The sequence below is a fragment of the Dendrobium catenatum genome, unplaced genomic scaffold (assembly GCF_001605985.2).
Source record: "Dendrobium catenatum unplaced genomic scaffold, ASM160598v2 fragScaff_scaffold_231, whole genome shotgun sequence".
Lineage (NCBI taxonomy): Eukaryota > Viridiplantae > Streptophyta > Magnoliopsida > Asparagales > Orchidaceae > Dendrobium > Dendrobium catenatum.
In genome coordinates this window covers 967,194-980,074 of record NW_021318693.1, presented here as the reverse complement: position 1 = coordinate 980,074, position 12,881 = coordinate 967,194, and the positions used below count along the sequence as shown (strand labels likewise).

General features: G+C 36.0%; 2 protein-coding genes across 4 annotated transcripts; both read left to right on the top strand.

Annotated features, from left to right (window-relative positions):
* The first annotated feature begins 3,124 nt into the window (after positions 1-3,124).
* On the top strand, positions 3,125-10,368 carry LOC110109259 (protein trichome birefringence-like 12). Of its 3 annotated transcripts, none has more exons than XM_020840230.2 (5): positions 3,125-3,796; positions 3,923-4,063; positions 5,299-5,548; positions 5,612-5,924; positions 10,231-10,368. In XM_020840230.2, the coding sequence occupies exons 1-4, from the start codon at positions 3,216-3,218 to the stop codon at positions 5,891-5,893; spliced, it is 1,254 nt and encodes a 417-aa protein (XP_020695889.2). In that variant the 5' UTR covers positions 3,125-3,215; the 3' UTR covers positions 5,894-5,924; positions 10,231-10,368. The 3 variants fall into 3 exon arrangements, with proteins under 3 accessions (XP_020695889.2, XP_020695888.2, XP_020695890.2); XM_020840229.2 differs by lacking the exon at positions 10,231-10,368 and adding an exon at positions 7,477-7,906; XM_020840231.2 differs by lacking the exon at positions 10,231-10,368 and adding an exon at positions 7,422-7,906.
* LOC110109258 (pentatricopeptide repeat-containing protein At1g07590, mitochondrial) lies at positions 9,416-11,498 on the top strand. The gene is made up of 2 exons (XM_020840228.2): positions 9,416-9,787; positions 10,231-11,498. Exons 1-2 carry the CDS (start codon positions 9,467-9,469, stop codon positions 11,479-11,481), a joined length of 1,572 nt encoding a protein of 523 aa, XP_020695887.2. The 5' UTR covers positions 9,416-9,466; the 3' UTR covers positions 11,482-11,498.
* The last annotated feature ends 1,383 nt before the right edge of the window (positions 11,499-12,881 follow it).

Sequence of the window (12,881 nt, the reverse complement as noted above, 5' to 3'; positions counted from 1 at the left end):
GCTGAGGACTGAGGAGAACAGCGAGGGCGGGTTTTGACCTGGCGGGAATCTTTTTCGAATTTGACATTTCAGAAGGTTTCTCCCGCGTTGGCCGCGACTACATATGGTGGTCTTGTCGGCGAATTTTCCAACTATGGCTTACATAAGCTGCAATATTGTAAAATGCACTTGGATTTTGGCAAGGGCAAGACTCCATATATTTTGGGTTTGTAAGGATTTAGAATATAAAAAATATTTCCCTGTAAAAACAATATTTTAATATTATTTGAATGAGTGCAAAAGGAATACATAATTTTATTTTTTTAATTTGATTTGAAATAAAATAAATGCAATCTAAGATATTATAAAGTTGTGCCCGTGGTGAGCAACGACCAATGTTGGAGGGTGGCAGTGGCAATCAGCGGTGGCGGTCAGTTGGGAAGGTGGTGGACATGGGCAGCATCAATCTACCACCGGCGTCGACGGCGGCTGCTGCAAGAAGAGGCGGTGGCCGAAGGAAGACGAGGGTGGTGGGTGGAGGCTAGCAGCAGGATGGCAGAGTAGTATAAGCGATACTTACTCAAAATTGAACTACAATGAAATACATTGCATTTACTATACCTTTGATTTATTTTTCATCCAACCAAACATCGAACTTTTTCATAACTATGTATTTACTTGTGATATATCATAAAAGATTTTTTTATCAAGCACTTATCTCGAAGCAATTTTAAGTCAGAAACTTCGAAAATTAATTTGGAATCCATCTAAACTCCAAATTTAGTAAACTTATAGTTGAGCTGAAGTTCTCGAAAATACAAACTCATCGACACCAAATTTAACAAAATCTGAGCTCAAATAGGTAAAATTCAAATACCTGAAGTGCGTTTGGAAGGTTCAATATATAATTTGGATTACCATATAGTTTTCAAATGTTACATGTTATATAATTCAAACCCATCATTTTATTAGGGGTGTCAATTCGGATCGACGAGTCGGGTACGGGTCGAACCCAAGCTGACCCGGATCAAAACGAGTCACCTGAACCTGATCCATTTTTGTAAATGTGTCGAACATTTCAACCTGGACCCGACCCGCTCGGGTTTCCGAGTTGACCCGACCCGACCCGAGTGTAGCTGTGCAGGATCGCGAGCGGCAGCGGTGGAGTTCAGTCGCGACTCACAAGCGCGCCTGCAGAGTGGAGCTGGTGAGGGTTGAATTCAGGATCCACCCATTCCGCCGAGGTCACAGGACCGGGACACCGGGTTTGGCTGGATGCCTAGGTCTTGGGACGCCTGGTCAGGCTGGATTCTGGTCGCGGGATGTCGTGATAAGCCGAGGTGCCGAACGCGGGATCTGCTGTTGCGCAGAGTGTTAGACGTGGGATCCGTTGGTCCGGCTGGAGTGCTGGACGCGGGATCAGCGGCTGTGAGGGCTTGCCAGGCTGGACGCACGTGAGTTCGCGGGACCTGACACGAACGCGACCTGAAGAGCTGATGGGACCATCGGGACGCGTCCTGAGTAGCGGATTTACAATACGGGTCAATTCGAATTGACCCGCAGGTTGTTGGGTCGACTTGAACCCAACTCGTTTTTCAAACAGGCCAAAAATCCAAATCCGGACCCAACCCATTTCGCAAACAGGTTGACCCAAACCCAAATTTTTTCGGGTCGGGTCGAGTTTTGGGTCGGGTCAAAAGTTGACACCCCTATCATTTATTTATGAGCGGGGACCCAAACAAGAAGAGAAAAGAAGGAAGCAAGAAAGTAAGAAGATAATGAAGAAAAAGAATAAAAGTAAGAGAACTCTATTGCCACCATACTCATCGACCACCGTTGAACTTCCCCCTAGCAGTAGACTGATGCCGAATTTCTGCTCGATCGCTAGCTGAGGCCAGAGTTTTGCTCGACAGCCGACTAAAACCGGATTTCTTATCGACTATCAATTGAAGCTGGATTTCCACCTGACCACCAAACGTTGTTGGATTTTCGATCTCCATTTGTAATTGAACTTCAACCCGGGAGTTAATTATTGTTATCTGATTGTCCTAAATTTCAAGGATGAGTTAATCATTTGTAATACAAGCAAATACTAGTGAAATCATTTTAACTAGGTGTGGCTCCATGATTTTTCTCTTTTCTAAAGTTTCCGCTTAAAATTTTGCTCTTACATTTTTCTTCAGTTAGTGTGTTGGATATATGTACAATGATGAGACAAAAGTTTTATAACTATATCAACACATATATTTTAGCACACAACAACTTTAATTTAACTTCACATTACTTTCAAACGAACCACCATAATAAATTGAATAAATATTATGAGGATTAAAATATAAAAAAATAAAAATTCTTAATTATTCTGTGTAGACGTCGAACGTTGTCCAGAGACCGACCATAATGAGTCACATCAGTACCGTGATTAATACCACTTGGTATTGCTAGCGTGGCTCATTCTTGTTGCTAAGTTGGTGTCTGAATGTAGAACTGTGTTTGACATTTGCACATAATAATTTCTCCCATTTTTTTAAGTGGGGAGTGCTTCTTTTGGTCAAGCAACTCCGAAGCGAAAGTTGATTAACATGGCAATTAGATCTTAGAAGACATAAAATTTTGTAACGGGCACTCTTTGTTTGGAGGCTAGAGATGAGTGAAAGGGAAAACAAAAGCTATGCTCGAGGTCGCGAGTCTTAAGAGACGAGCAAAGGAGAAAACGAAGCAGACCGTTTGAAACAAAAAAAAAATACTGAAAATTTAATTATCTACTTGGCAATGAAGCCTCCCTTTCCACTTTGCTTGGTGGTGATTGGGTAAAGACTTACATAATTGATTTTTTTTATTATTATTAATGGGGGCACCTACCTCCCCCTTAATTAAGGGGAAAAGGGGATATATATATATATATATAATTTTATGTCATATTATTTACTTATAAAACTTCTAAAACTTTTTTATTTCATGTATGTTACACATAAATAATTTTAATATCGATATATATTATTTTTATATTTTATTGCTCAACTCATAACAGTATATAATTCTATAAATTTCAATATTTTATTTATAAATTATAGATACGAAATATTAAAATTTTGAATATTAGATAGGCAAATAAATTAATATAAAGTATTATTTATGTAAATCCAAAAATTAAAAAAACACCGCATACGTCGCGGCTCCAAAAGTCCCAAAGTTCCTCTTCTTCCGCATTCGCCACACTACCCGGCAGCGCCTTCATGGCTCGCGAAACAACGAAGGTCTCCCTTCGTCTCCCCTCCATATTTCTTCTCCTAACCCTAGCCGTTCTCCTCCTATTCTCATCATCCACCCTTTTCTTCCCTCCCGCCTCCTCCAAGACATCTCCACCGCTCCGCCGCCACTCCAATCATTTCTGCAGCAACCGAGCCGCCGACCTTACACGAGGTTTCTGGACCCACGATTCCCGATACAAAAATCACAGCCGTCCACTCTACGACGCTTCGTGCTCTTTTCATCGCAATGCATGGAACTGTCTCCGCAACGCGAGGAAGAACATGGAGGCGATTAACGCTTGGGTATGGATTCCTGAAGGATGCGGTGGCTTGCCGTTGCCGCGGATCGATCCGGCGGCCTTCCTTGACGCTATGAGGGGGCGGCGCATTGGGTTTGTTGGAGATTCGCTTAATGAGAATTTTGTTGTGGCGTTTCTTTGCGCGCTGGGATCAGCTGATTCAGGTGCGCGGAAGTGGAAAAGAAAAGGGGCGTGGAGGGGCGGCTACTTCCCTAAGTTTGATTTCACTGTGGCTTACCACCGGGCCGTGCTGCTTGCTAAGTACACGTAGGTATTTGTTGTTGAGATATGAGTAATTGGAATAACTTATAAGTATTTGCTATATCCATGTGCATTTCTCTGATAGAATAGCTCAAATTGCTTACTTACACATTCACAACTAATTATATAAAGGTGGCAACCTGTGGAGCAATTGGACCTTCCCAATAAAGATGGTTTGAAAGGATTCTACAAGGTAGATGTTGATATTCCGGCTGATGATTGGGCAAATATAAGCCAGTTCTATGATGTCTTAGTATTCAACACCGGACACTGGTAATAATTTTTCCTTGTATTTCACTAGTTTGTTGCATTGCTTATTTATGAAAGAGTATTTTACATGTTTTGGAGGTCACAAAAGCTATTATATTCATTGTAACATTTATCTATCGTACCTTTTTATGAATAATCTTATGTTGTTTTCCTGGTGTAGCTGGTGGTGCATAATGCGCATCAAGATATTTTGTGCTCTATTGAATGTTGTAAACTTGACAAAGCAAGGGCACAAGTTGCCCATGATCAAAGAACTAAAAAACTATCAAATAAATAACTATTAGATAAAGTTAAATCAAGCCGTAGTTTCATTGAACTTGAACTTTCTCTTCTGATCCTGATTTTCATCCTCCTCAGATATATCCAAATTTGGCATCTATTGATTTCTTTTAAAATCCATTGCTTATTTTTATTCATAGAAATAAATGCTTCCTTTTTAGATGTGTAAATGGTTAAATTACTCATTTGAAATTCTAAAGCTTGTTGACTAAAAGTAAATTCTCCAACTGAATCAATCTTGGTGATGTAGCCCAATCAGATAAAGCAATCATCAAAGCATGATATTCTCATGTTTATTTTTATCATTTTGAGAACTTTGATATGGATGCCGATCTCATCAAACAATATTCTAAATTTTAGCAAAAGTTGGGAGATGATCATGCTACTTTTACTTTAATGATGCAATCTTGTTCTCCAAAAACTGAATTCGTGTCCCATTGGTTATTAAGTCGAAAAATATCCACTCAACAAATAAGTTAAGTTCAGGTTTTTTTCATATTTAATATCTGAAATAATTTTGAGGAACTCTGGATAAATATTTGAACTTCCTAAAGTAGCATCGCACGTTGTATATCTTTGTTACACATATCATTGTGTTTATGTACACATAGAAATCCCAATACTGTTTTAGCTCATGGTAAAACAGTTGTTATGAGCTTACCTCCATTCATTAATTTTGTTAGATAAGACCTGCGTTTATTACAAACAGCTTGCTTCATATGGTTCACTAAAACACAAAATCATATCGGAAATGAGATCCATAGCCGTTATTTCCTTACAGAACTTTATCTTTGTCAGTTCACCTTTGTAATTCATAAGTCAAAGCCCTGCTGATTTACAGACAAGTTTGCACATTAAATTTATCAACTGAGCCTTGTAATGTAATTTTCATAGTGCATGTCTTTGCTATCATATCAAATATTGACTGCTTATTCTTTCTTTTGTTTGTTGGAACACAGGTGGGGGCTTGATAAATTTCCAAAAGAAACACCTCTTGTTTTCTACAAGGGTGGAAAACCGATAGTTCCTCCTCTTGAAATTTTAAATGGACTTGAATTGGTTCTTCGGAGTATGGTATCTTACATCAATAGAGAAATTCCTATTAAGGTTGTAAAAATCTGGCGTACCCAATCACCCAGACATTTTTATGGTGGGGGATGGAATCAAAATGGGAGCTGCTTATTTACTGAACCTCTGAAATTGGAAGAGGTATCTATCCATGACACATTTATTGGCTTGCGGGAGTAAAATAAAAACTGACTGCTGTTATAGCTTGATTCATGGTTTGATCCCAGGAATAAAGGAGTAAACAAAGAAGCACGAGAAGTGAACTTTTGCATCGAACGTGCAATAAAAGGTACAGATATCCAATTGCTCAATCTTACTCATCTAAGTGAGTTCAGATCGGATGCCCATCCTGCAGTTTGGTTAGGGAAGAAGGATGCCGTGACTATATGGGGTCAGGATTGCATGCATTGGTGCCTTCCAGGCTTACCCGATACATGGGTTGATATCCTGGCAGCACAAATCTTGTACAGTTTGGAAGCAGGATGATGAAAGTGGCACAACTCATTTATACACTATGGTAATTTATTCTTCTAATATTTAGCTTGGTTTTTGTTCCTTAAGCAACCTTCATTACCACAGAAGTTTGTGCAGATTGTTCCCCTAAGGAATGCAGATAATTGTCTGCTTGACTCCTTCATCTTTGTCTCAATTGAACAGATTTTTCCTATATTGAAGCTTAGAGTTTGGCAAGAGTTAGATTATTATATTTTCATGGTTATTGATTTAATTTCCAGTTGATAAATATGTGTTTGTAGCTGTTCCCTTGAAACTTGAGAGACTATTAAGAGCTTCAGATTATAAACTACCTTGGGCCTTCTAAGTTCAGAAGAAAGGCTATATGCCCTATCAATGAATGATACTTTCATTATCTGATAGCCTGATCAACTAAATCTCCAACATAATTAATCATACAAAAACTAGTCTCATACATTTCCCGACATGCATTGGATGTGAACCCGGACACACATCCACACGCTCAAGTACACCATCCAACTTGCTGAAAATCTTGTTTGATATATTTTATTCCCCAAAATTTTTATTATGGGATTCATATTGGATTTTTTGGGATTTACTTAGATACCACTTTAAACCTTTATATTTACATATCTAACGCCTAAAATCCTTACAATTAAAAATTATCACTCTATTGCAGTACTTCACCCTCTTTCTTAAAATCCCCATTTTCTCTCCTGGGAATGCAGCAGCTCTCTTCTCTCATGCGGTTTTTTCTTCGTGAGACCTAAAACCAGCTCAAAATTTTATTTTTAAACCAGCTCAACTTGGTGAGCCTTCTCCAGCTTGAACTCTCTCTAATCAAGATCATCCCGGTGTCGTCGCTCCTTTGTCTCACGTACAAAGGCAAACTAAGTGCTTGACCATCAGCAAAATTTTCTCCTTCATACACCATTAAGTTTCTTGCTGGCTTCAACTTTTATGATCATAATTTTGAGTTGTTAAAAATGACATCTAGGACTCTCTAGTATATTCAGACGCTCACCAGGTGCTCGTTATTTGCCCCCTTTGGATGATGCTTTCATCCTATTAACTGTTGCCATTCAGCTGTCTTCCTGAATCTTTTTCCATAAAATTGCCAGCTTGCTTTTGGTGTTGATGTTTGATATACTAAAACTGTGAAGGATATATTATGCTTGATTTAACTTATCCTGATTTTTTTTAGTAGTTGGGTTAAGATACAAAATTGACATTACTTTATTTTCATATAGTATGAGCTATTTACCAAATACAAAATTGAAAATTGCCATTGATTTTTAAACCAGAAGGATATAGCTGAATGAGATGGACCAATTGGCTAATTGGAAGTCCACAATTCAGGAATATAAAAAAAGTAATGAAATATTCAACCAAAAAGAAAACTTTATACCCGTAATAATACAGAAAAATTTTCAATAGTTAAACTTTTGGCTCTCTTTTTCGGCTTATGTCCATTTCCTTGACAGCAACCATGCAATAATACGGCAAGGCTTTATTTATTTATTTATTTATTTTGGTTCAGAGACGAGGAGTTTCAGTATATAGATGTAATGCCTAATTTCACCATTGATCAACAGGTACTAAATCTTAAGAAATGAGTTCAATTTATTCATCTGTATATATGAGCATCCAAGATTGTCAACTTTGTTTACACTATTCACTTTCTATCGAGGTGCGAATCATAGAAGAAAATGTTACAGATATTACAATTTGGATTAGAAGATGATTTCAATTATTTCAAATGGAGAGATGAAGTTGAGCATGTAGCATTTGACATGAACTGTGCGTGAAGACCTTCCTTCTTTTGAGGACAGTTTAGATTAAAATCATGATAGCAATCCTAATTGCAATTATAGCCATGGTATTGATTTTCTTTAAGGCTTTTTTTAATTAGAATTATTGTTTGAAAATCTTCCTAGAAAGATGTTTGTTTGTAATCTTTAATGTACTTTGAATTATGTGTTCTTAGAAGATCTTACTAATGTGCAATGAAAGATGATTAATGCAGTTCTTGTGTTATGTCTTATTGTGGAATTGTTGTACTTTTGAGTTAATACGATGACATTTGTGAATGCTGTAAATTGAAGTTCATTTGTTAAGTTTAGACTTCAGAGCATCATGAAGTCTGCTCGACATCAGGCATTACTGGACTTTCAAGTGCTCCCATGATGACACAAAGTTCAAAATGATTTCATTTGTGAATGCTTTTTTATTTTTAAGTTTCTCTAAAAAAAAATTTTATCCTCTTTTTGCTTTCCCGCCCTCTTGGCATTAGTATATTTCTGGATCTTGCACTTTCATGTCATTCTATGACTTCGTTTGCTATGACTTTCTTAATACTTTTAAAACAGTTTTTAAGTACAAATATTTTAATATTTTACTAACAATTTGTTTTAAGAAGTAATAATTAAAAAGCCGTCCCAAATAAAGCCATAGGGACGACTTTTTTACTGCTTCTTAAAGCACCTTTTTAGTTAAAAAATTAAATTTTTTCTACTAAATAATTGTTTTAAGCAGCATTAAAAATGGATTTCTTACTGCTTCTTAAAATAGTTTTCAAGTATAAAAATTTTAAATTTTTAATTAAAAAACTGTTTTAAAAAGCAATAATTAAGAAAGTCGTCCCAAATGAAGACTATATCTACAACGGAGTAGTCACTTTTGTATCATTTATGTTGCTAAGACAAGATAAATATGGACTTGGAGATTGATAATAAATAATTTAGTTACTTAATCTTTTTGTTTAATGTATGTATTTGCAGCAGATTATAGTAAACTCAGAAGCTATCATTACAATGACAAACTTCATAATTTGCATTGCAAAATGCATTCTTATTATCCTCACCCTGATCCCTCTCTCTCTCTCTCTATCATGGATCATGAAAAAATTATTAAGCATGAAATAACAAATTCTATGTTTTAAGCAATTATATAAGGCAAAACTAGTCATAATCTATCTTAAACTCAGAAGTTAAAGCAAACACTGTACAAAAAAGCATATAACACGTAAAATTTCATAAATTTTATTTATAATACTTTTTAATACAAGGTATATACAATAGGCGTTGATTAAATTTGTGACATTAAGAAAATAATATTGTCTTTGGATTAATGAGTAAGAGATCCTTTCGCAAGTGAGCTTTAACTTGATCCATTGTTTCTTTAGAAATATATCTCCAACTTTCACACATTTTATATTATTTATTCATATTTTAAAATATGAAGATTTGAAGCAAATTTTAATTAATTTGATATAATTTTGAATAAAATTAAATAGGAAAAGTATGATGAGTTTTGTTAAATTTCAAATATTTAAAGAAAATGATATAGAATATATGAAATTATGAGATGTTTTACTTATAAAAATATATTTGTCTAATAAGTTGAAAAGCCTTTTAGTGCTTAATTTTGATGTTTTTATAATAATTTAAATATTAGAAGTAATAAGAAATTAATTTTATAAATAATAAAAAATTGAGTATTTGTATTTAAGTAATTGCCCAAAAAAAATCATTAGTTATACAATAAAGTTTCCACCCTCTTTCGTTTCTCAGCTCGTTCATTGCAATGCGATTACGATTCCTCCATAGAGGAGTTGTAGTCCAAAACTATGCCATTTTTCCCAGCGCTGCGGCTTTTGGATTCAAATCCACTCCCTCGCTTTCTTCAATCGATATTCCAAATCCTGAAAACACAGTCGAAGGATCTGAAAGCTCGGAAGGTCCCAGCGACTCCTTGTCTATGAGAGTCGAGAGGCTTCCATGGGGCGAGCCGATCATCTCCGCCTTCCAGAGTTGGATGGGAGACGGATTCGCCGTTCACCGAGGAGAAGTTTTCCACGCTATCAACCGGCTTAGGAAGCTGCGCATGAACAAGAGAGCGCTCCACGTTAGTTGCCCACCATCTGTTCGATAGATTGTCTCAAATTCAATATATATATAAAGTTTTTGTTTTGGTGTCGCCTTTTTGGATTTTGAGGATTGAAATAAATCACCTTGGCTGTAGAAAGTGTAAAGTTGGAATCTTGCTGCCTGCTTTCGCTCGATTGCTTTGTTTTTCCGAGATCAAGAATCAATTTATTGATATGCATTCGTTCGTTCATTAACCCATTGATTTTTTCCATTCACTGCAACACTGAAATTTAGCTTAGGACTTATGTTCTAGTGCATCTATTTGCGCGTTGATACTGGTAACTAGGAAAATAGGGGCCGAGGGTTTGTTTTCATTTCATTATTCTGATAGTTTGCTATATTTGCTATCATCAAATTGTCATTATGGAAGTTTAGTTTTCAGATAAATCAGCCTGCTTTTAAATTTCACTTTTTTTACAGTTGATGGAATGGATTATGAGGGAGAGGCCTTACAAGTTGAAAGAGCTGGATTATGCTTATCTTTTGGAGTTCACTGCTAAGCTTCATGGAATTTCTGAAGCTGAGAGCCTGTTCCTTCGTATCCCCGATGAGTTTCAGAATGAGTTGCTCTACAACAACCTGGTAATGGCCTGCTTGGATAAGGGCCTGATAAGGCTTTCTCTTGGTTATATGCAAAAGATGAGGCAATTATCTCTCCCCATTTCTCCTTATGCTTACAATAGATTGATTATTCTGCACTCCACATCTAGTCGTAGAAAAAGAATCCCTAAATTTCTTAGACTGATGAAAGCTGATGGAATTTCACCACATACATCTACTTACAATATTCTCTTGAAGATAGAAGCTGATGACCACAACATTGATAGGCTTTCAAAGGTTTTTAATGAAATGATACAAGCCAAAGTTGATCCAAATGAGATTACATATGGAATCATGGCAATGGCTCATGCAGTAGCAAGATTGTATACCGTCGCAGAGATGTATGTAGAAACCATTGAGAAGATAAGAACTGGTAAGAACTGGTCCACATTGGATATCTTGCTCATCTTGTATGGTTATCTGAAGAAAGAACATGAGTTAGAGAGGACCTGGAAACTTGTAGGAGCCCTTCCACACGTAAGATCCAAAAGCTTTTTACTTGTGATTGAGGCCTTTGGAAAAATGAAATGTGTAAAAAGGGCAGAAGAGATATGGGAAGAGATGAAGTCAATGAAGCCATTGAAACAGACTAGTCCATACAATGCAATTATCTCTGTATACTGCAGGCATGGACTTATAGACAAAGCTTCAGATTTATATGAAGAAATGCAAGCAAATGGATGCAAACCAAATGCGATAACCTATCGCCACCTTGCATTAGGTTGCTTAAAAGCTGGCTTGGTTAAGGAGGCTTTGAAGACTCTAGAACTGGGGAAAGATGAAGAAGTGAGCTCTCAGGTGAGAAGATCCACGCCATGGCTTGAGACAACCCTTATGCTAGTTGAAGCTTTTGCTGATATTGGTGATCTAACGAATGCCAAGAATTTCTTTAGAGTATTTAAGGAGACAAAGTATTGTAGATATACTTTTGTGTATAATAGCCTTCTAAAGGCTTATGTGAAGGCTAAGGCTTATGATCCAGAATTTTTGGGAAATATGATACTAGCAGGAGCTAGGCCAGATGCAGAGACTTATAGCCTCTTGAGAATTTTGGAGGAATTTAAGGTTTGATGCTTTTGCTGTATTCCCATATAACAATTATCCTACATTAGAGTTGCAATTTGTGATTTAGCAGCATGTCTTAGTTCCTAAAAGCTCTTTAAAAAATGCTCCTGGAGCTTTGTGGCGTTCTTGATGAGATTTTGTTGATTAATAAACCCCACTGTTGACTTTGGAGTTGCATAAAAATTTGTCTGGAAGATCTTATGGGGAATTGAGGTTACAAGAATCTTTATTTACTTCTGTCAAATCAAAAAACAATTTGTTGTTTATGTTTACTTAAGAAAAATAGAGCTTAAATGAGTCTGAAACATCATGAAAATACCACCAAAAGTCCAACTCATCCGTAGAAGATTTAAGATTTTGTTTACGATAACTTTCTTGTTGTTTTCTAAATCAAGTTTTTAACATTAAAAAATTTTTTAACTAAAAATTTTTATACTAGAAAGCTCTTTAAAAAATAGTAAGAAAGTTATCCCAAACAAAATCTATATCAATCAACATCAAAATTTCATGATTCAAGGTCCATAGATTCAAACATATCAAACACAATGGAATTTGCTTGGACTGACCTTCTCTTTCATCAGAGAAATTATTACGTGCGGAAATCAGACTTAAGAAATCTTCGAAAGGTATTTATTATTCATCATGTACTTTATTAGTTCACTGTTATCTTTTTTTTGTCACAAAATCGAACGATTTTGTGTCCAATACTTCGCACGATAATAATATCTCCTTTAGTCATTGTAGGGTTTGAGTGTGCCCTTTGAAAAGTATCATGCTCGTCCTGACTATTAAAAATTTACATGCATTGTACTTATGGTATTGAAATCTAAAAGACCAATGTATTTTGTAAACCAATTTGAGACATCATTGATGGCAAATGCCATGAATCCACACCGACAGCTTTTTTTTAGTCCACAGTCCAGACAGTCCTGGTGGGTTGATGGTCAGGAGATCACTTGACTTGCTAAAAAATGTATGTGGAAGATGAGCTAAGAAAACTTAGAAGATCTTATGAAGTTGCTCTGCTAATTAATGGATGGTGACTTAATGAGATAAACTGAAGAAATTCAAGAGCAACCAGTCAACACTCTATCTAATGGTAAGTACTAATTAAAAGATTTTGAATTTAATTTTTGAGTATGTGTTGTGTATATGAATTTATTTAATTGACTTAAATACTCAAAAATAATATGATAGTTTATAATACTTTTCTACATTCACAAATAGTTGCCATCATTTAATTGGAAAGGTTACCAAATTATCTAACTCTTGTGCGAGCTCATTTGACAAGCACAGGGATGTGGTGAGCAAAATTTGCATATCTGAATACTAAAATGTTAATAATCATTCCTACCCTCATTGTAAAATTTTAATATCAAATATATCACTCATATATTTCATTCTTA

Bases quoted from the DNA above. Each gene is read 5' to 3' on its own strand.
- LOC110109258 (XM_020840228.2), top strand. From the start codon at position 9,467: ATGCGATTACGATTCCTCCATAGAGGAGTTGTAGTCCAAAACTATGCC. The intron at 9,788-10,230 runs GTTAGTTGCCCA...CTTTTTTTACAG, and splicing joins TGAACAAGAGAGCGCTCCAC to TTGATGGAATGGATTATGAG.
- LOC110109259 (XM_020840230.2), top strand. From the start codon at position 3,216: ATGGCTCGCGAAACAACGAAGGTCTCCCTTCGTCTCCCCTCCATATTT. The intron at 3,797-3,922 runs GTAGGTATTTGT...AATTATATAAAG, and splicing joins GTGCTGCTTGCTAAGTACAC to GTGGCAACCTGTGGAGCAAT. The intron at 5,549-5,611 runs GTATCTATCCAT...CTGCTGTTATAG, and splicing joins AACCTCTGAAATTGGAAGAG to CTTGATTCATGGTTTGATCC.